The 20,019-nt window shown below is 38.9% G+C and overlaps 1 protein-coding gene across 3 annotated transcripts in view; it reads left to right on the forward strand.

Annotated features, from left to right (window-relative positions):
- The first annotated feature begins 327 nt into the window (after positions 1-327).
- LOC135721623 (uncharacterized) overlaps positions 328-20,019 on the forward strand; it is a 34,427-nt gene continuing 14,735 nt past the window's right edge. For 2 of the 3 annotated variants that reach the window (XR_010521533.1, XM_065244003.1), the window contains exons 1-12: positions 328-531; positions 4,444-4,499; positions 4,580-4,683; positions 4,764-4,838; positions 5,076-5,219; positions 5,378-5,455; positions 5,585-5,736; positions 6,051-6,105; positions 7,567-7,644; positions 8,842-8,938; positions 9,608-13,831; positions 15,551-15,823. Coding sequence is in view for 2 of the 3 variants with exons in the window: in XM_065244003.1 (XP_065100075.1) it covers positions 437-531; positions 4,444-4,499; positions 4,580-4,683; positions 4,764-4,838; positions 5,076-5,219; positions 5,378-5,455; positions 5,585-5,736; positions 6,051-6,105; positions 7,567-7,644; positions 8,842-8,938; positions 9,608-13,831; positions 15,551-15,823 (5,431 nt within the window). In the remaining variant the exon portion in view is untranslated. The remainder of the gene's footprint in view (positions 532-4,443; positions 4,500-4,579; positions 4,684-4,763; positions 4,839-5,075; positions 5,220-5,377; positions 5,456-5,584; positions 5,737-6,050; positions 6,106-7,566; positions 7,645-8,841; positions 8,939-9,607; positions 13,832-15,550; positions 15,824-20,019) is intronic. The other variant, XM_065244004.1, reaches the window with a different exon arrangement.

Below are 20,019 nucleotides of genomic sequence, written 5' to 3' on the forward strand. Positions count from 1 at the left end.
TAACAAGTTATCACCATGACAAATTATTTTCCGTTACATGTCTCTAGCTTACAGAAATGAACGTGCACATTTTCAATATGTTTTAGAGCAGGCATGTACATAACTTGAATCTCTATTGAAGACATTGTACATTTATATATTTATAGCATTATTGTTTAGTCAAAAATAAAACTTTATTTGATATTGTTCCGGTCATTTATATAGAATGGGTGGGATTCATCAGTGAATAACCTTTGCAACAATGAAAATGCTATTTATTCCGAGCAGGAGTGGCTTACGGTTTTTTTCCCCTAAGCTTCCTGAGAGTTTGCATACAATTGACAAATGCCAGCTATTTTGATCGTAGGAGGACAGCCTGCTGCCATAACAAAATCTCCTGTATGAATAAAGGTCGTTTTTGTACTGCATTTTGAGTGCGAAATAAAAATCTAACATCATGAAATCAATGAGAGAAATTAATCTGGAAACATACAGTTTGTCACTACTAACGGCTAAAGAAGACATCCTGAACCCACGCTCTTCTACAAACTGGTATGATATTTTTTTTTATTTACTATAATTTGCTTAGTATTTTAATGTACATTTGTGTCTATTGTAAAGTATTTTATTTAATACATTTTTATTATATTTTTGTTCTATCTTTCTGAGGATAAATTTAGTCTGAAGGGGCAGATAAAGTTTAAGTTCAAGACCGAATTTACAAAGTTAATAGTAAATAAAGTTATACATAACAGTACATGATTTACGAATATTAAAGAATTGCATACAGTAAGGATATTTTTACAAAATGAAAATATTTAGCAGAGGATGGTTTCGATCCATCGACCTCTGGGTTATGGGCCCAGCACGCTTCCGCTGCGCCACTCTGCTAGTCGACCACCGTGGGCGCAATTATTCAAACAAGACACGTCATTACATTGCATTTTTCCATTTCTTTCATGTCATTTTGTTTATCCATTTCTTTTGTTTCATGGTGTTTATCAATTATTCACGAATGCTTGAACATTGCACAATGATGAAAAAAGAACGCACAATGCTGTAATACCTTGGAAACAATTCTGTTGAATAATTTCAGATCTCTTTCTGTCCGTTTAAATTTGTAATTTAGGGCAAAACATAAACAAACAGCAAAAGTGCAAATACTTAATATTTACAAAGAGAAATAAGTTCTGTGTAGTAAAAATAAAGTGATAAAAATAGAAAAACAAGGTAAAACATGTAAAATCATTTTTTTATTGCATTAAATATATATAAAAAATATATGTACACATTTATGAATTTAAATAACAGAATAAATAAGTAATATAATATATAGCTACATAAAGGGGAGATCAATATTTTGGAATATTATTAACCTATATTAATATCTCTCTCTCTCTGTACAAAAATGACAAAAAATACATCTAAAATTATGGAGGCACAAAAAGACATTTGTATTCATAATTAAATTTGGGAAGCATCTCGTTTTAATAAACACGAATGAAAAGAGTACATTTTAAAGATCTCCATTGCTCTGGAATCTGATGAAATGATATTTCTGTCTTATCTTAATGACCAAACAACAGCCCCTTCCCCTGTCCATTTCCTCTGTAAATACCCCCACTTATCTAAATTATTATGTTTATCTGGAAGGGCACTCAGTATCACACAATGATTTCAAATGGAAATGTTTCTGACAGCAGTCTGGCATCTGTTGAACACAGTACCTGAGGGTGTCAGTAATTGTTTAACTTTGCTGGTGGCTAAAATGTAGACATGCACGCCAACTGAGCAGTTCCTGTTGTTTTGCCGGCTGTTGTCACAGGAAATGTCGCACTGGATGCGCTTTAGAAAATAAAGAATGTTGATGTCTACAATCTTAAGTCTGTAATTATGTGTGACCCATTTGACCTTATTTGGTCACTTTTGTTCCTGATAAGAGAAACCTTTTTACTGATATTTCAACTGCATAGTTTCGATGTCTGGGAATTCTACTGAACACCCTGAGGCTTGCTAAATTATTGAAACCATTTTCCTATGTCCTAAATTAATCATGGGTAGCTTACTCCATAATTAATTTATCCGAATTTGTTTATTTATAAGCTATTAATTTTTAAAAATGATGATGGATATATATCCATAACCAACTTCTTTTATGCTGCAGATAAATGAGTGATTCCAATTAAAGTAAAGCAATGTGTTGTGTTCACATTAGTTAGTTCAATGAGAAAACGTGTGAAGAATATCAACCTCAATATCACAAATATGACTAAAATCTTACAGATACGTTAATTCATGACATTCTCAAATGTATAAATGTGAAACATGGTAACTCCCAATGTGATTCATGGCGTGCTTTATATACAAGTAGAAAAAAAATGCTTGAAGAGTCAAATATTGTATTGTATATTGTATATGTTTAAGGGGATCAGCTTAAGATGGTTGCAAAAAACTACAAATAATGGAGTTGTGCGTTTAATATAATTTCACTTTAATGGCAATGAAAAGGTTATTAGTCTGTAATTGTAATGACTTATTTTCACAAACATCATTTTAATAATTTCATTGGTATTTAACAAACGTGACTGTCTATTGCTGCAAAACCCTCTAAGTACATGCAAAAATCCTCTTCTTAATATAAATGAGCATGTTTATGTTGAGTAATTTCACTTTAATGGCAATGAAAAGGTTTTTAGGCAGTAATTAAAATGCTTTATTTTCACAAACGTCAATTTAATAAGTTCATTGGTATTTAACAAACGTGACTGTCTATTGCTGCAAAACCCTCTAAGTACATGCAAAAATCCTCTTCTTAATATAAATGAGCATATGTTTATGTTGAGTAATTTCACTTTAATGGCAATGAAAAGGTTTTTAGGCAGTAATTAAAATGCTTTATTTTCACAAACGTCAATTTAATAAGTTCATTGGTATTTAACAAACGTGACTGTCTATTGCTGCAAAACCCTCTAAGTACATGCAAAAATCCTCTTCTTAATATAAATGAGCATGTTTATGTTGAGTAATTTCACTTTAATGGCAATGAAAAGGTTTTTAGGCAGTAATTGAAATGCTTTATTTTCACAAACGTCATTTTAATAATTTCACTGTTATTTAACAAACGTGACTGTCTATTGCTGCAAAACCCTCTAAGTACATGCAAAAATCCTCTTCTTAATATAAATGAGCATGTTTATGTTGAGTAATTTCACTTTAATGGCAATGAAAAGGTTTTTAGGCAGTAATTGAAATGCTTTATTTTCACAAACGTCATTTTAATAATTTTATTGGTATTTAACAAACGTGACTGTCTATTGCTGCAAAACCCTCTAAGTACATGCAAAAATCCTCTTCTTAATATAAATGATCATATGTTTATGTTAAGTAATTTCAATTTAATGGCAATGAAAAGGTTTTTAGGCAGTAATTGAAATGCTTTATTTTCACAAACGTCATTTTTATAATTTCATTGGTATTTAACAAACGTGACTGTCTATTTCTGCAAAACCCTCTAAGTACATGCAGAAATCCTCTTCTTAATATAAATGAGCATATGTTTATGTCGAGTAATTTCACTTAAATGGCAATGAAAAGGTTATTAGGCAGTAATTGAAATGCTTTATCTTCACAAACGTCAACTTTATTGGTGTTTAACAAACGTGACTGTTTATTGCTGCAAAACCCTCTAAGTACATGCAAAAATCCTCTTCTTCATATAAATGAGCACATGTTTATGTCAAGTAATTTTACTTTAATGGCAATGAAAAGGTTATTAGGCAGTAATTGAAATGCTTTATCTTCACAAACGTCATTTAAAAAATGTCAATGTACGTCTCCAGTCATTTTAACTGTCCTTAATGACGTTTAATGGATTCTGCCAACAAAAAGTTTTAATGAAAGTATAATACTTATTACTTTATTTGTTCCTGTTAAGGGAAAATTGTCTTGGGCAATACAGGTAAAAGGAAAGTAAAGCTGCACAACAGAACACCTCCATCATGTGCATTTGGAGAGCATTTGTTCAATATCATTATTTCATTTTTGGTGGCCTTACACGTACAATGAAAAACTTTTTTAAATGCTTCTTTGCTGTAGGCACAGTACGACTGACTTACTTTGACTAATTTTTTGCTGTGCACAAAAATATACATACTGTATGTACAGAAGTTACAAAGTTTTATTTATTTATTTTATGACAAGACTATAAGTGACCATTAAACAATAAAGTGACCATTTGCGAAAATGACATTATTTTAAAAGGTTTCTAAATGAAGAGCTTTCTTTGAGTCTCTTTTACTGTTTTACGTGAAGGGATTTACAGACGATAAAAAAAACATAATAGACACAGCTTAAAATTGTTGCATGTCGCTTTATGCTTATCACATTAAGTTTATAAAAATAAATAATATGGACATGAATAATTAAAAAGAAATAATAACATTTGGTTGTTGTCTCTGCCTGCAGGGCTTTGTTTGCTTACGACGGAATGATGAACAGGCTGAAACTGGCCGATTCTGGAGGTAAAACAACAAACATACCTTACAAAAGCTTTGTGAGAGTAATATTTTATTATGTTGTCATTGTGCTCTTTTATTTATAGTAGGTGGACTGAATGAATTGATGACTAAACTGCACCCCAGGCGATCACTATATGGGATGTGTAGGGTTGGCACGATTCAATCCCACATTGTGATGATATTATGGGTTAGTTAATTCCCAGTGCAGTTTAATGAAATTCCTTCAGATTTTGCCAGTTCAACCAGTTTGTGTGTATGGTCTTTCAGGTAGGAAATGAGGTGGATGAATATCGTAAAGCTGAGTGTGCCAGTCATTTGCCGGCGATAAGGGCTTTTTTCAGGGTAAATCTTTCTTTGAATTATGTAACTTTTCAAAAAGTACAACTTTGCACCTAAAGCGTTCATATACCTCATATTGGTACCAGATGATGATGTCATACAAGCTAAACAATTTTAAGTGAGCAAAATACATTCAGGTCATTCTTGTTTCGTATACATGTAACATGCAAGGACATTTTTAAAAAAAACATTTTCTTAGTGAATTTGTGTCTATTGTTTAAAATATATCTGATCCAACAGGAAGTTCAGATTTTTCTTCCTGCACACACTTTGGATGAAATAACAGAGGAGAGGATCTGTACTCTTGCCTGTAAGGCTGTGACTGTGATGCAGGGGCCGAGACAGAGACACATCCTCCGACGAGAAGAAAGACAGGAGGCTGTGGTACGGGACATTGACAATTCAGCTATCTACCAGTAGGAGGCAACCTTTACTAGTAGTGTTGTGGAAGGATGCTATTACTTTTAGTTAAACAATTTAAAATCCCTTTAGTGGTAAATGAAGTATGTATCATAAAGTAACTAATAATAAACAACTTGCAGGGCACAAATTACAAGCGAACAATCGCATCAGCAGAGATCCTGAGAATCCAGAGGGATTCTTTCTGGGCACAAGCAGAGGTAAAAAAAATATTTTTATTATTCTTTACAAAATGTAAATTGATTGACTAATATAACTGCTGAATTATATATATATCACTTAAATCATCAAATGTAAAGATGGATGGCTATTCTTCATGTATGTTTCAGAGAGAGGAGGAAGAAAGGAAGAAGGAGGAACAGCGGAGGGCAGCAGAGGACAGGAGAAAGAGAGAGAAAGAGAGGTTGCTTCACGAGAGGAGACAAGCAGAAGAGCGAGAGAGGAAGATGATGGAAAGAGAACTGAGGATAAAGGAGCAGAGGTCAACCAAACATTTCTCATACACAGTAACATTCAGACAAATAGTTAATATTATAAGGATAATTTTATATTTTTTTTACATTTGTGAGTATAAATCATCAAATGTATGAAATTACACAAAGTGTGAAAATATGCACATGTGCAGTTGTCACCTCAGCCATCTTCATGGGGTGCATTCTGGGATACTTTATAAACCGAAGAAGCTCGACTACTAAATTAATTTCCAGCATTTGCGCCGTTTGAATATTAATTCAATATTGGAAACACATATTTAAGTGTGTCTAAACGTTTGACTAGTATATATGTATTTTATAGGAGAATACAGGCCCAGATGGAAGCAGAGCAACACAGACAGGACAGATTAAAATGGGTAAGATGAATTTTGTTCTAAAAGGGTTCTTCTTCACAGCGACAAACTCTGTCCCGGAGGGCCGGCTTCATGGAGAGTTTAGCTCCAACTTGCCTCAGCCCACCTAGTCTCGCATAGTGTGCAATACGCATCAGACGTTTAGCCAACGTTCCATGGGCGTGAAATCTGAGACTACAGCCCACCTGACTGGAAGTTTTGAGTATGCTTAGTAAGACCTTACTTAGCTGCTTCAGGTGTGTTAGGGTTGGAGCTAAACCCTGCAAGACACCGGCCCTCCAGGACCGAGGTTGGGTACCCCTGCCATAGTAGAACCATTTTTGTTTCCCTAAATAACTGTACAGTCTAATGTTTCTTAAAGACCCGTTTATTTTTTATCTTTATCCACCACAGAAAACCTTGTGGATTCTGTGGATATTAAAGGAATATTCCATTTTCTTAAAAGAAAAATCCAGATAATTTACTCACCACCATGTCATCCAAAATGTTAATGTCTTTCTTTGTTCAGTCGAGAAGAAATTATGTTTTTTGAGGAAAACATTGCAGGATTTTTCTCATTTTAATAGACTTTAATAGAGCCCAACATTTAATACTTAACTCAACACTTAACAGTTTTTTCAACGGAGTTTCAAAGGACTCTTAACGATCCCAAACGAGGCATTAGGGTCTTATCTAGCGAAACGATTGTCATTTTTGACAATAAAAATAACAAATATCCACTTTTAAAGCACAACTTCTCGTTTAAATCCGGTCGTGATGCGCCAACGTGACCCCACACAATACGTCATGATGACGTGAAGAGGTCACAGACGACAAACGCGAAACTCCGCCCCAGTGTTTACAAGTGTTGAGAACGAGGACCGTTCCTACGTTGTTGTATGTCAACTGATACTAATTAATGTCATTGTGTCAGTTTATTGTTTACAATGGTCCGCAAATGTGCGTTTTATATATGTAACATGTGACCTCCCTACGTCACTACGCATTCACGTTAGGTCGCGCTGGACCGGATTTAGACGAGAAGTTGTGCTTTAAAAGTGTATATTTGTTATATTTATTGTCAAAAATGACAATCGTTTTGCTAGATAAGAACCTTATGCCTCGTTTGGGATCGTTTATAGTCTTTTGAAACTCCGTTGAAAAAAACGGTTACGTGTTGAGTTAAGTGTTAATTGTTGGGCTCTATTAAAGTTCATTAAAATGAGAAAAATCCTGCAATGTTTTCCTCAAAAAACATAATTTCTTCTGGACTGAACAAAGAAAGACATCAACATTTTGGATGACATGGTGGTGAGTAAATTATTTGGATTTTTCTTTTAAGAAAATGGAATATTCCTTTAAAGGTTCTTTATGAAACCATACAGCCTGACAATGAACCTTTAAGGACCATTCATTTTATAAGTTAACAGTGTATGTATGCACGTGTACACACTTAATACAGTATATACTCTGAATACACAACAGGAGGACCAGGTAAGAGCGCGAGAAGAAGAGGAAAGAAGAGCAAGATATTCAAACTCTGAATCAAAAGAAAAAGCTACTGTGAGTTCTGTCAAACACTGAACACTTGCATTGTTAGTAAAATGTCCCTAATTGTTTTGTGTCAGCCTGTTTCCTTTAGTGTTGTAAGGGGTGATTCACATTTTGGGTCTTTTGCATGCTCAAGTTTATTATTTCAAATGTAGGCACGCTCATAATGGAAGCGACGCGGTAGCGATGGGCACGCCGGTAGTGACGGGGACACAGTGCAACGCGCTCATTTTTTCCAAGCGCGTCCACACCGCATCAAGTTAAAAACATCTCAACTTTTCAGAATGCTGCAAGCGCACCGCAGGTCATGTGAGAAGAACCAACCGACGTTCATGTTTTCTGTGCGGTTTTAGATGCGAAATGTGAACCGCCCCTTATGATTACTATAGTATCCCTGAAGCTTAAAGGACAAGTTCGGTATTTTACACTTAAAGCCCTGTTTTCAGATTGTTTATGAAGAAATAGAAAGGTTTTGACTGAAATTTCGACATATGTGGCTGCCCCGAGAATTTTCGAGTGTTTCTTGTATCACCTCCCACCTCTATAATGGCTTTATAGGTGCACAGAAACAATCCTTCCTAAAATGCATTAAACTTTCGTTTACGAAGACGTGAAACTCACCTAGTGGTCAGAGGTGTTCACTGATATGCTCACACAAAAATCGCTGCAAAAGATGCTTGGTGGCGATAATCGGCCTTTGCCAATTGCAAGAATACAAAGAAAGTTCCCGGCGGCGGAGTAATAACAGCACATCTAATACAAGTTAATGGAGTTGGAAAAAACTACGATAAAACCTGTTGGAATGCGTCTTTTGCAGCGATTTTTGTGTGAGCATATCAGTGAACACCCCTGACCACTCAGTGAGTTTCACGTCTTCGTAAACGAAAGTTTAATGCATTTTAGAAAGGATTGTTCCAGTGCACCTATATAGCCATTATAGAGGTGGGAGGTGATACAAGAAACACCCTAAAATTCTCGGGGCAGCCGCATATGTCGAAATTTCAGTCAAAACCGTTCAATTTCATCATAAACAATCTGAAAACAAGGCTTTAAGTGTAAAATACCGAACTTGTCCTTTAACTGGTAGAGCATTGAGTTAGCAGCTTATAGAGTCATAGCTTCAATTATAAAAAATATACATTTATCCACCGAATAAAAGTATCTTTGACAAATGCATTAAAATTATGCAATACGGTTTGTGACCTGCAGGAGGCAGCAGCTCTAGTGTCCCAGCGTACTTCTAACCCCAGAGATTTTTTTAGACAACTGTCTTCTTCGAATTCTCAACCCAGCTCACCGTACCCAGGTAAAGACAAAAAGGAATTGAAATTATGGCAGTCCGTGAATTTTCTTACCAATCTTAATCCTATTAACGTATTTCAAATTTAACTCTGTCACCGCCACCGTTTTTAAAAAAAGTTGCCAGCCAGCGCTTTAAAAAAAAGTTGCCAGCCAGCGCCAGCGTTTTTCATGATTTTCACCAAAGTTTAATGCCTTCCAGAAAATGTTCTTCTTTAAATATATAAACATACAATATACCAAATGAAAGAACAGACCCTCTGCTTTCAAACAAAAAAAAAACGTTTCATCCTACCTTCAGTGGTTCTTTTGCAATCAGCTTTTGAATATGGGTAGGTTTCTGCAAAAACACCACATTTTGAGCAAAAAGCAGAGATAATTCAATTTTTGTGACTGACTTTTCATAGAGATCCCATTCAGAGCGATCTTTAAAACAGACACGGACATGCAGTCGCTTGCCATAGGGCAATACTTCCGGGTTTAAAAAGTTGCGGTCCACCTGGTGGATAATAGCGGTATTGCGGAAAGACGGAAAATCTCGTCATTGGCGGGGAAGCATTTTCTCTTAATTGACGAGATATCTCGTCAATGGCGGTGAAAGAGTTAAAGTCACACCAACAGTTTTTATGTCATTGTGAGCCAAGTTTGTTTCCTTTTCCTGGCTTTTGTTTTGCAGTCAGGAGTCCTCACAGAGGACTGCATAGCAGTCCGACAGACAACGTTTTCATTTTCAATGAGCTTTCATCTTCCACGCCTCCATCTCCTTATAGATCGACAGTTGCATCACCGTACCACCCACTGACTCCAACTTCCAAAAGCCCAACACTTGTGTTCACCAACAGTGCAACTTCTTTGTTGCACAGTCCAGCAATGATATCTTCTAGCCATTTAGAGCAGAATCCCCCTCAAAACAGTGCAATGATATCTTCTAGAAGTCAGATCCATCCATCTTTACCTGAGCTCACTGAGTCTTTCTATGAAGTCACCGTTGACCATGCACCACCGCTCTCCAGTCTGAAGCTCCAAACCCAACCACCAGTTGTGACCAATACATTACAGTCTGAAATAAACACACCCATCATGGCCATATTAGACAGTCTTGTGTTTTACCCACCACCACCAACCACAGACTTAGATAATGAGGGCTCATATGAAGCAAAAACAACAGCAGAACTTCCTTCACCTCCCTCTGGTTTTGAGTTTTTACCAAAACATTCTGAGGTCCTTCCTGGGGCTTCAATGCAAACCCAATCTGATTTCGATCTGGATTCTCAAAGTATCTCAGATGCCTCTGTCTGCACCCCATGTGCTTTCATGTCCTCTCCTCCTCAATGTTCTCCAGTTTCATTGGTCCCAACATGTCTCCCAGTACTTCAGCCCCCATCTAGACCACTTCCTGATCTGCCTGTTACTCCACAAACAGTGAAGGACTTGAACCTAAAGAGAGACTTCACTGCCCTGTCCTCCATTATATCTACAGTTGAGGAGGAAGAGTTGGAGGAAGAGGATGGAGAGATGAATCAGAAGGAATGCATTCAGGAGGAACAAGAAACTGAGATTAAAGATGAGAAGGACACAGTGGTTGAAGAAAGGGATGGAGTGAGAGGGTATGAGGAAGAAGGTGGAGAAGAAAGAGTTGAAATGAGAAATGAAAGCGAGGAGATTAATGCAGGACAGGAGGAACCAGATGGGAAGATGATGGAAAATAATGACTGTGAAAAAGAACACAAAAAGAAAATTGTGGAAGAGATTAAGAGTGAAAATATACAAGATGAAATAAACTTTGAGAAAGAAAAAATACAACATGGGGAAAATATGAAAGAATGTGAAAAGGAACAAAATGAGAAAGTGATGGAGGAAGACAAGAACGAAAAATCTCAAAATGAGAAAATTGCTGAGGAATCTGAGAGTGAAAAATATCAAGATGGGAAAATTGTGGAGGAATGTAAGAGGGAAAAATTTGAAGATGACAAAATTGTGAACAAATCTGAGAGTGAAAAATATCAAGATGACAAAATTTTGGAGGGATCTCAGAGCGAAAAATATCAAGATTGGAAAATTGTGGAGGAATGTAAGAAAGAAAAATTTGAAGATGACAAAATTGTGAACAAATCTGAGAGTGAAAAATATCAAGATGACAAAATTTTGGAGGGATCTCAGAGCGAAAAACTTCAAGATGGGAAAATTGTGGAGGAATGTAAGGGGGAAAATTTTCAAGATTACAAAATGATTGACAAATCTGAGAGTGAAAAATTTAAATATGAGAAAACTGTGGAGGAATCTGAGAGTGAAAAATATCAAGATGGGAAAATTTTTGAGGAATGTAAGAGGGAAAATGTTCAAGATGACAACATTTTGGAAGGATCTCAGAGCGGAAAACTTCAAGATGGGAAAATTGTGGAGGAATGTAAGAAGGAAAAATTTGAAGATGACAAAATTGCGGACAAATCTGAGGGTGAAAAATATCAAGATGACAAAATTTTGGAGGAATCTCAGAGCGAAAAATTTCAAGATGGGAAAAGTATGGAGGAATGTAACAGGGAAAATGTTCAAGATGACAACATTTTGGAGGGATCTCAGAGTGAAAAACTTCAAGATGGGAAAACTGTGGAGGAATCTGAAAGTGAAAAATATCAAGATGGGAACATTTTGGAGGAATATCAGAGCGAAAAACTTCAAGATGGGAAAATTGTGGATAAATGTAAGAGGGAAAAATTTCAAGATGACACAATTTTGAAGGGATCTCAGAGCGAAAAACTTCAAGATGGGAAAACTGTGGAGGAATCTGAAAGTGAAAAATATCAAGATGACAACATTTTGGAGGAATGTAAGAAAGAAAAATTTGAAGATAACAAAACTGGGGACAAACCTGAGAGTGAAAACTATAAAGAGGACAACCTTTTGGAGGAATCTCAGAGCGAAACACTTCAAGATGCAAAAATTGTGGAGGAATGTAAGAGCGAACATCATCAAGATGGGAAAATTGTGGACAAATCTGAAAGTGAAAAATTTCAAGATGAGAAAATTGTTGAGGATTCTGAGAGTGAAAAATATCAAGATGGGAAAATTGTGGAGGAATGTAAGAGGGAAAAATTTGAAGATGACAAAATTGTGAACAAATCTGAGAGTGAAAAATATCAAGATGACAAAATTTTGGAGGGATCTCAGAGCGAAAAATATCAAGATTGGAAAATTGTGGAGGAATATAAGAAGGAAAAATTTGAAGATGACAAAATTGTGGACAAATCTGAGAGTGAAAAATATCAAGATGACAAAATTTTGGAGGAATCTCAGGCCGAAAAACTTCAAGATGGGAAAATTGTGGAGGAATGTAAGGGGGAAATTTTTCAAGATTACAAAATGATTGAAAAATCCGAGAGTGAAAAATTTAAAGATGAGAAAACTGTGGAGGAATCTGAAAAATATCAAGATGGGAACATTTTGGAGGAATATCAGAGGGAAAAACTTCAAGATGGGAAAATTGTGGATAAATGTAAGAGGGAAAAATTTCAAGATGACACAATTTTGGAGGGATCTCAGAGGGAAAAACTTCAAGATGGGAAAAATGTGGAGGAATCTGAAAGTGAAAAATATCAAGATGGGAACATTTTGGAGGAATATCAGAGGGAAAAACTTCAAGATGGGAAAATTGTGGATAAATGTAAGAGGGAAAAATTTCAAGATGACACAATTTTGGAGGGATCTCAGAGCGAAAAACTTCAAGATGGGAAAACTGTGGATAAATGTAAGAGGGAAAAATTTCAAGATGACACAATTTTGAAGGGATCTCAGAGCGAAAAACTTCAAGATGGGAAAACTGTGGAGGAATCTGAAAGTGAAAAATATCAAGATGACAACATTTTGGAGGAATGTAAGAAAGAAAAATTTGAAGATAACAAAACTGGGGACAAATCTGAGAGTGAAAACTATAAAGAGGACAACCTTTTGGAGGAATCTCAGAGCGAAACACTTCAAGATGCGAAAATTGTGGAGGAATGTAAGAGCGAACATCATCAAGATGGGAAAATTGTGGACAAATCTGAAAGTGAAAAATTTCAAGATGAGAAAATTATTGAAGAATCAAAGAGTGAAAACTATCAAGATGAGAAAATTGTGGAGGAATCTAAGAGTGAAAAACTTCAAGATGAGAAAATTGTGGAGGAAGATAACACTGAAAAAGAACAAGATGAAGAAATGATTGAAACCTGTGCCTGTAATGAGGACCAAAAAGATAAGGAATATTATCAGGATGAATATGAACAGTCTCTGATAAACCAGGAGAGTGGAGATAAGTCAAATGTGGACTTCAATAGAGCAATGAATTTGACTGGGTTAAAAGTAGAGTCTGATACAGAGATTATGATGAATTATGATGCAACAGATGAACAGGGAGTAGAGAAGCTCAACAATGTTAAATTAAATAAGAATGAAGAAAGAAATACAGCATTCATGACGAAAGATGAAGCACCGGAGACTGAGTATCACCCTACTGTAGACAAACACAATAATCGTGAATCTTGCACTGAAACACATTTCTCCCTGCATACACCAATCTTCCCAGAATCATCTACTACAGGGATTGGTCAATACAGTCACAGATTTCTTCCTGAAAGTATATCAAATAATGAAAATGAGCCACGGATCAGTACCACAGATCTACAAACTCCTTCCAGCTGGAGCCATCAGAAAGACCCCCAAACTCTCACAAACGACTCTTTTACAGCTACATCATTACAGAACCGCTCAGGCTCTGAGCAGAACCATATCACTTTATCTGAACCAACTTCAGAACAGAGCTGTAACACAGAGCACAAAACATCACCCATACCCCAGAGTCAAGCCAGTACTGGACAGTCTGATAGGAAGGAGGGGCTTGAAACTGTCAATCATTTAATCAAAGGTAAATAAGATTGGATTGGACTATTCTGAGAATTAACAACTTACTATAAATAAAATTTGGGTGGCACGCTGGCTTAGTGGGTAGCACTGTTGACCCACAGCAAGAAGGTCCCCAATTTGAGTCTTGGGTGGGTTGGAAGTACTTTTCTATATGGAGTTTGCAAGTTGTTCCTGTTACTCCGGGTGCTCTGGTTCCGCCTACAGTCCAAAAATATGCAGTTAATTTGGGGATGCCAAATTGACTCTCCCCAAACTAGTGTGGATTAACCGGTTCTCGCTATAAATATAGCTGTAGATGCTGCAATGGAGAACATGCAATTTCCTCACAGAAAGACCTCCTTACTCGGCCAAATCACGAACCAGGGACCTTCTTGCTGTGAGACAACAGTGTTACACCCAATACACTTCCAAGTCTTTGGATGAAAATGTCTGCTAAATGCATAAATGAAATAACTAAATGAATGCTGATTGGTCTTTAGCAGTGGTTCTCAACCAGTGGTCCGGGGCCCACAGGGAGCCTTAACAAATTTCCAAGGGAGCCTCAATTTGACTTAAAATTATTAAAAATAAGACAAAACAAGCGTAACAATAAGCTAAAGCATCAAGATATTTCTAATTGTTTGGTTATTGTTTTGTAATAAATATACATCTGTTCAGTCATGCCAGGCACTAGTTCATTATATTTGGTAGAAATTGTGTGTTGGGCCTTGAAGTAAAAAAGATTGATTGTGCCGGACGTATGTGATGCGGTTGGTTGATCTTTAGCGCTCACCTTTGTCAGATTTTATAATTGAGACCTAGACCCCTCTTTAGGGTCCCAGGTTCTTTTGCCTTGACTGTGTTCATTTATACACGCTACAGGCATTTGGTAGTATGGAAGCGTGGGCATCGCGTTCCCCAAAGCGTTGCTATGGCGAAGCAGCCTGAGTTCTTTGAAAGGGAACGTGTCAGGTTACGTATGTAACCCTGGTTCCCTGAGAAGGGAACGAGACGCTGCATCTCCATGCCATACTCCCTGCATCCCTTTTTGCTTCGGCACTTGGTAGCAAGTGTGTTTGTGTGGGATGCCTTCTTTTATCCCTGGTCCGCACGGCATCCAGCCTATATCCAATCATCAAATTATTGATTTTGTGTTACATGTGCTTCAGATCAGTCACGCCGAGGCGTTCCCCAAAGCGTTGCTATGGCGACACAGCTCGGGTTCTTAGAAAGGGAACGAAAGTTAATAAGCCAAAGACTGAAATAATTAAAACGATTACATTTTATTAGCCCTCTCTCTCAGAAACCTCACCTGTGGATTGACGTCAACAAAGTGAAATCCAAAGTGATTCATGGCTAGAGAGCGTTTCTGATTGGCTGTGCTTTTTAATTGGCCAAAAAAATGCGAGCCACTTCCAGATTCTTTTTGCTGTTTACAAAGCCCAGGGCTGTTAAAGACAGGTCTGATTTCTCACGACACATACTTCAGAAATATCATGTAATGTATGTCATTTAAAAAAACAAATGTTTTGTGCACCTTTTATAAAGTATTTTATTTTTCAAAAAATTCTTTGTAATTACTATGTAGTCACCTGTCGCAGAAAATTGTCAATAACACATCAGCATCACTGTATGACTGCACTATCATTGCCCTTTAGCCATATTTTAATTAAACAGGCGATGAGTAAGATCTAAAAAGCGAAAAAAAGCATAAAAACCAATGTGATATTTTACATTGCAGCAGACTTGGATTTAAGTAGATGTATCAGTGATCAATCACAACAGGATCTGACCAATGAGAACACTAATGATGATAATGATGATGAAGAGGAGGAGGCTGCGACGGTCACAGCAAGTGATGAGGGCCAGGACTCCATATGTGATTCTGCCCCTGAATGTCTGAACGAAGCTCAACGTGAAATTTCGCCGAACTCCATTGACATCTGGAAACTTCAGAAAACAGACGAGCCATTAACCGGTCCGAGGGGAAATGAGGAACTTTCGCGGAAAATTGGTAGGTGTGAATTATAATCTCAGTACACATCATTCCATTAGAACACGTAATGGTCCCGGTTTAGACTTGTTAATTACTGTTTAACCACAAGGAGTGGAAAGATAATTCAGAGCTAACGATTAATTGTTATCTATCTCACCTCAGGTATGTTGCTTTAATGTTGCTTTAGATGGTGAAAGAATGCAACATAACACATAATTACACTAATTTACCTTTTCAAAGATCTCAATTATGTTAATTATTAAAAAATCTCAAAAGTGCTCTTGCTTTTTGTATTCAGTTTTGCTAGAGGGAAATATTACACTGTAATTATTAGAAGTTAACCTATGAACATTATAAATCTATGATATTAGATATCTATTTCAACAGAAGCAAATTGTGCGATGACCCATTTACTGCAAAGAATTTTGGGATAGAGACTATCAACCAAACGAACCATGGCTCTGAAAATGACAAACAGAAACACATAAAAGTGACTAGTGATACTATTTAAGTCCTCTTAAACTATATTTTAGTGAGGAAAGGTCTTCAGCAACATACGAGTCAATTACATGACATGCATATTTTTGTGTCCAGGGGCATTATGTACGCTGCAAAAAAAATTATTTTCAAGAAAAAAACATCTTAGTATTTTTGTCTTGTTTTCAGTTAAAATATCTAAAAATTCTTAATTAAGATGCTTTTTCTTGATGAGCAAAACTACCCAAGAAAATAAGTTTAGTTTTTAGACCAGAAATATCAAATTTAAGTGATTTTTTGCATTAAAACAAGCAAAAAAATCTGCCAATGGGGTAAGCAAATTTTTCTTGCATTTTTCTTGAATTTATTGTTTAAGAAAAATGTTCAAGATTTTTTTGCTCACCCCATTGGAGAATTTTTTTGCTTTTTTGCATTAATAACCTCCATCAAATTGTTGATGCGCCAATTCGTCGGAAGCAAACCAGACAGATTTAGAGGAAACTTGGGAGAACGCTTAGGTTACTCACGTAACCCCGGTTCCCTGAAATAACGGGAACGAAGCATTGCGTCAGTTTGCTGACGCTATGGGGGAAACTCCTGTTTACTCCGTGATTGAAGCCTATTGGTTAACGTCTGTAGAAAATACAGACCAATGACGTTTGAGCCCGCGCGGGGGCGTGGCACACGTCCCTATATAAGCCGGTGAAATACGTCAAGAGCTCATTATTATTCGACTGAAGCGCGCAGCCGAATAACACTCGCTGCGTAGACGTTTGTAGCACGGCCAGCGACGCAATGCTTCGTTCCCTTTATTTCAGGGAACCGGGGTTACGTGAGTAACCTAAGCGTTCCCTTTCAATACGGTTCACTTCGCATTGCGTCAGTTTGCTGACGCTATGGGGGAACGTAATCCCATCCCGCCGTGCATACACAACGGACTGAGGTGCCCTTACCGGAGAGACACTGCATGTGGCCCTAACCCAGCATATACATAGCTCTAGCGAGCGCAAGTGTAAGCACCATATATGAGACAGTAATACGCATACAGTGAAGTTTCTAAACGCACCATGATGCATATACAATAGAGCACGAGACGGCGGGTTCCCTGAGCGCGCCGCGAGCTGTGCATTAATTATTAATAGGTAGCCATGACGGTGAGCTAGCAACGCACCGTGAAGGCATACAGAAACGCAGTCGCGTGAATCATTAAGCCGATAAGACCTGTGCTTGTAAGGCAGGGACATCCAGGCTATAAAATCTGACAAACGTAGACGGCGAGGACCAGCCGGCCGCGTTACAAATGTCAACGATAGAAATCCCCGTAGACCAAGCCCAAGATAAAGCCATACCCCTCGTGGAGTGAGCTTTTAAACCAACTGGACAATGTTCATTCAGGGAGGCGTAAGCCAAAGCAATGGCTTCGACGATCCATTTAGATAGCCTCTGTTTAGTGAGCGGCATACCTAAGGAATGTTGCGCGAAGCTTACGAACAGCTGATCTGACTTGCGGTATGAGGCAGAACGGTCCGTGTATATTCTTAACGCTCTGACGGGGCAGAGCGTGTTCGGGGTTTGTTCGCCGTCCGCCGTCGGAAGGGCGCGAAGTGAAACCACCTGAACTCTAAATGGCGTGGTCAAAACTTTAGGAATGTATCCCGCTCTCGGTCTAAGGATCACTTTGCTATCGTTAGGACCGAATTCCAGACACGACGGGTCAATTGAAAACGCGTGTAAATCGCCCACTCGTTTAACCGATGCCAACGCCAGGAGGAGAGCGGTTTTAAACGAGAGAGCGCGCAGGTCAGCCTGTTCGAGGGGCTCGAAAGGGGGACCGCGCAGCGCTTTCAGGACCGTGGACAGATCCCAAGACGGGACCGTGTTAGGTCGCGGTGGGTTTAGTCTGCGAGCGCCTCTGAGGAATTTAATGATGAGATCATGTTTTCCCACGGTGCGACCGGCGATAAGGGCGTGATTCGCCGTTATCGCCGCCACATACACTTTAAGCGTCGAGGGCGCGCGACCGCTGTCCAGCATTTCCTGCAGAAAGGAGAGAATATGCTCCACTTCACAGGTGTTTGGGTTTAAGTCTTTCGTCGTGCACCAGTCAGAAAAATAGACCACTTTTGAGCGTAAAGGCGCCTGGTAGATGGGGCCCTAGCTTCAGTTAGAGTATTTAACACTTGTCCTGAAAGGCGTGATGGTTGCCGTTCAGAGACCAAACGTGTAGATTCCATAGCTCCGGCTGTGGATGCCATATCGTCCCTCTCGCCTGAGATAGGAGGTCTTTCCTCAGCGGTACTGGCCATGGTGCTGATGTTTTCAGCTGCCATAGGTCGGGGAGCCATGGTTGATTGTGCCAAAACGGGGCGACCAGAATTATCGCGCATTTCGTCTCTCTTATCCTCTGAAGGACCTGTGGTAACAGAGCCACCGGAGGAAAAGCATACAGAAGACACGCCGGCCATGCTTGCGACAGGGCATCGTGATGTCTCGAGAAGAAGATCGGGCAATGCGCGTTCTCGTCTGATGCAAACAGATCGATCTCCGCCCGGCCGAAGACGGTCCATATTCTCTCGACCGTCTGAGGATGCAGTCTCCATTCTCCCGGTGGCGGACCGTTGCGCGAGAGAATGTCTGCACCCGTATTGGCTACACCCGGTACGTGAGTCGCTTTTAACGAACGTACGTTCGCGTGAGCCCATAATAAAAGCCGTTTCGCCAGCCTGGATAGGGAGCGAGATCTCAGCCCTCCTTGGTGGTTTATGAACGAAACCACCGTCATACTGTCCGACCGCACTAGAACGTGTTGATGTTGGAGTTTCGGTCGAAAGTGTCGTAGCGCCAAGATAACCGCCCACATCTCGAGGTGGTTGATATGTAGCTGAGACAACTGGTTGTTCCACGCACCGAAGGCGAGCTCGCCGTCGCAGTGAGCGCCCCAACCCGTCGCAGACGCATCCGTAGTCACCACTTTCCTCCTGCTCACGGAGCCGAGCTCCGTGCCCGAGAGGAAAAGGTGAGGGGATGTCCATATCGAAAGCGCTTTCACGCAGCTGTACGTGATTTTGATTAATAAGCGGCCCGACAACCAAGCACGGGGCGGAACTTTCGCTTTCAACCAAAACTGAAGCGGCCTCATGAACAGCATTCCCAACGGTTTTAGTGGGGATGCTGCTGCCATCAGACCCAGCATTTTTTGGAATCGTTTGAGAGGGAGATGTGAACCCGCTTTGAACGATGCCGCCTCGCGTCTGACCGTGAGCGCGCGTTCCTGTGTAAGCCATGCCCGCATCTTTAATGAGTCGAGCGTCGTGCCTAAGAACGCGATTCGCTGCGTGGGGGTGAGCAAACTCTTCTGGAGGTTGATTTTGAACCCCAAATTCTCCAAATGCTGGAGTACAACGGTCTTGTGCGCAGTAATTTCCCTCTCTGACTGTGCTAGAATAAGCCAATCGTCGAGGTAATTCAATATGCGGATGCCGCTCTGTCTGAGAGGGGCGAGAGCCGCATCCGCACATTTGGTAAATGTGCGTGGTGCCAGAGATAATCCGAAGGGCAGAACTTTGTACTGGTATGCTGTCCCGTCGAGCGCGAATCTTAGGAACGGCCTGTGACGTGGCGCTATCGGAATGTGAAAGTAAGCGTCTTTCAGATCCACTGATATGAACCAATCGCCCGGTCGAATTAACGCCATGATTCGTCTGGCTGTAAGCATTTTGAACGGCCGTTTGGCAAGA

Source organism: Paramisgurnus dabryanus, chromosome 18 (genome assembly GCF_030506205.2).
Source record: "Paramisgurnus dabryanus chromosome 18, PD_genome_1.1, whole genome shotgun sequence".
Lineage (NCBI taxonomy): Eukaryota > Metazoa > Chordata > Actinopteri > Cypriniformes > Cobitidae > Paramisgurnus > Paramisgurnus dabryanus.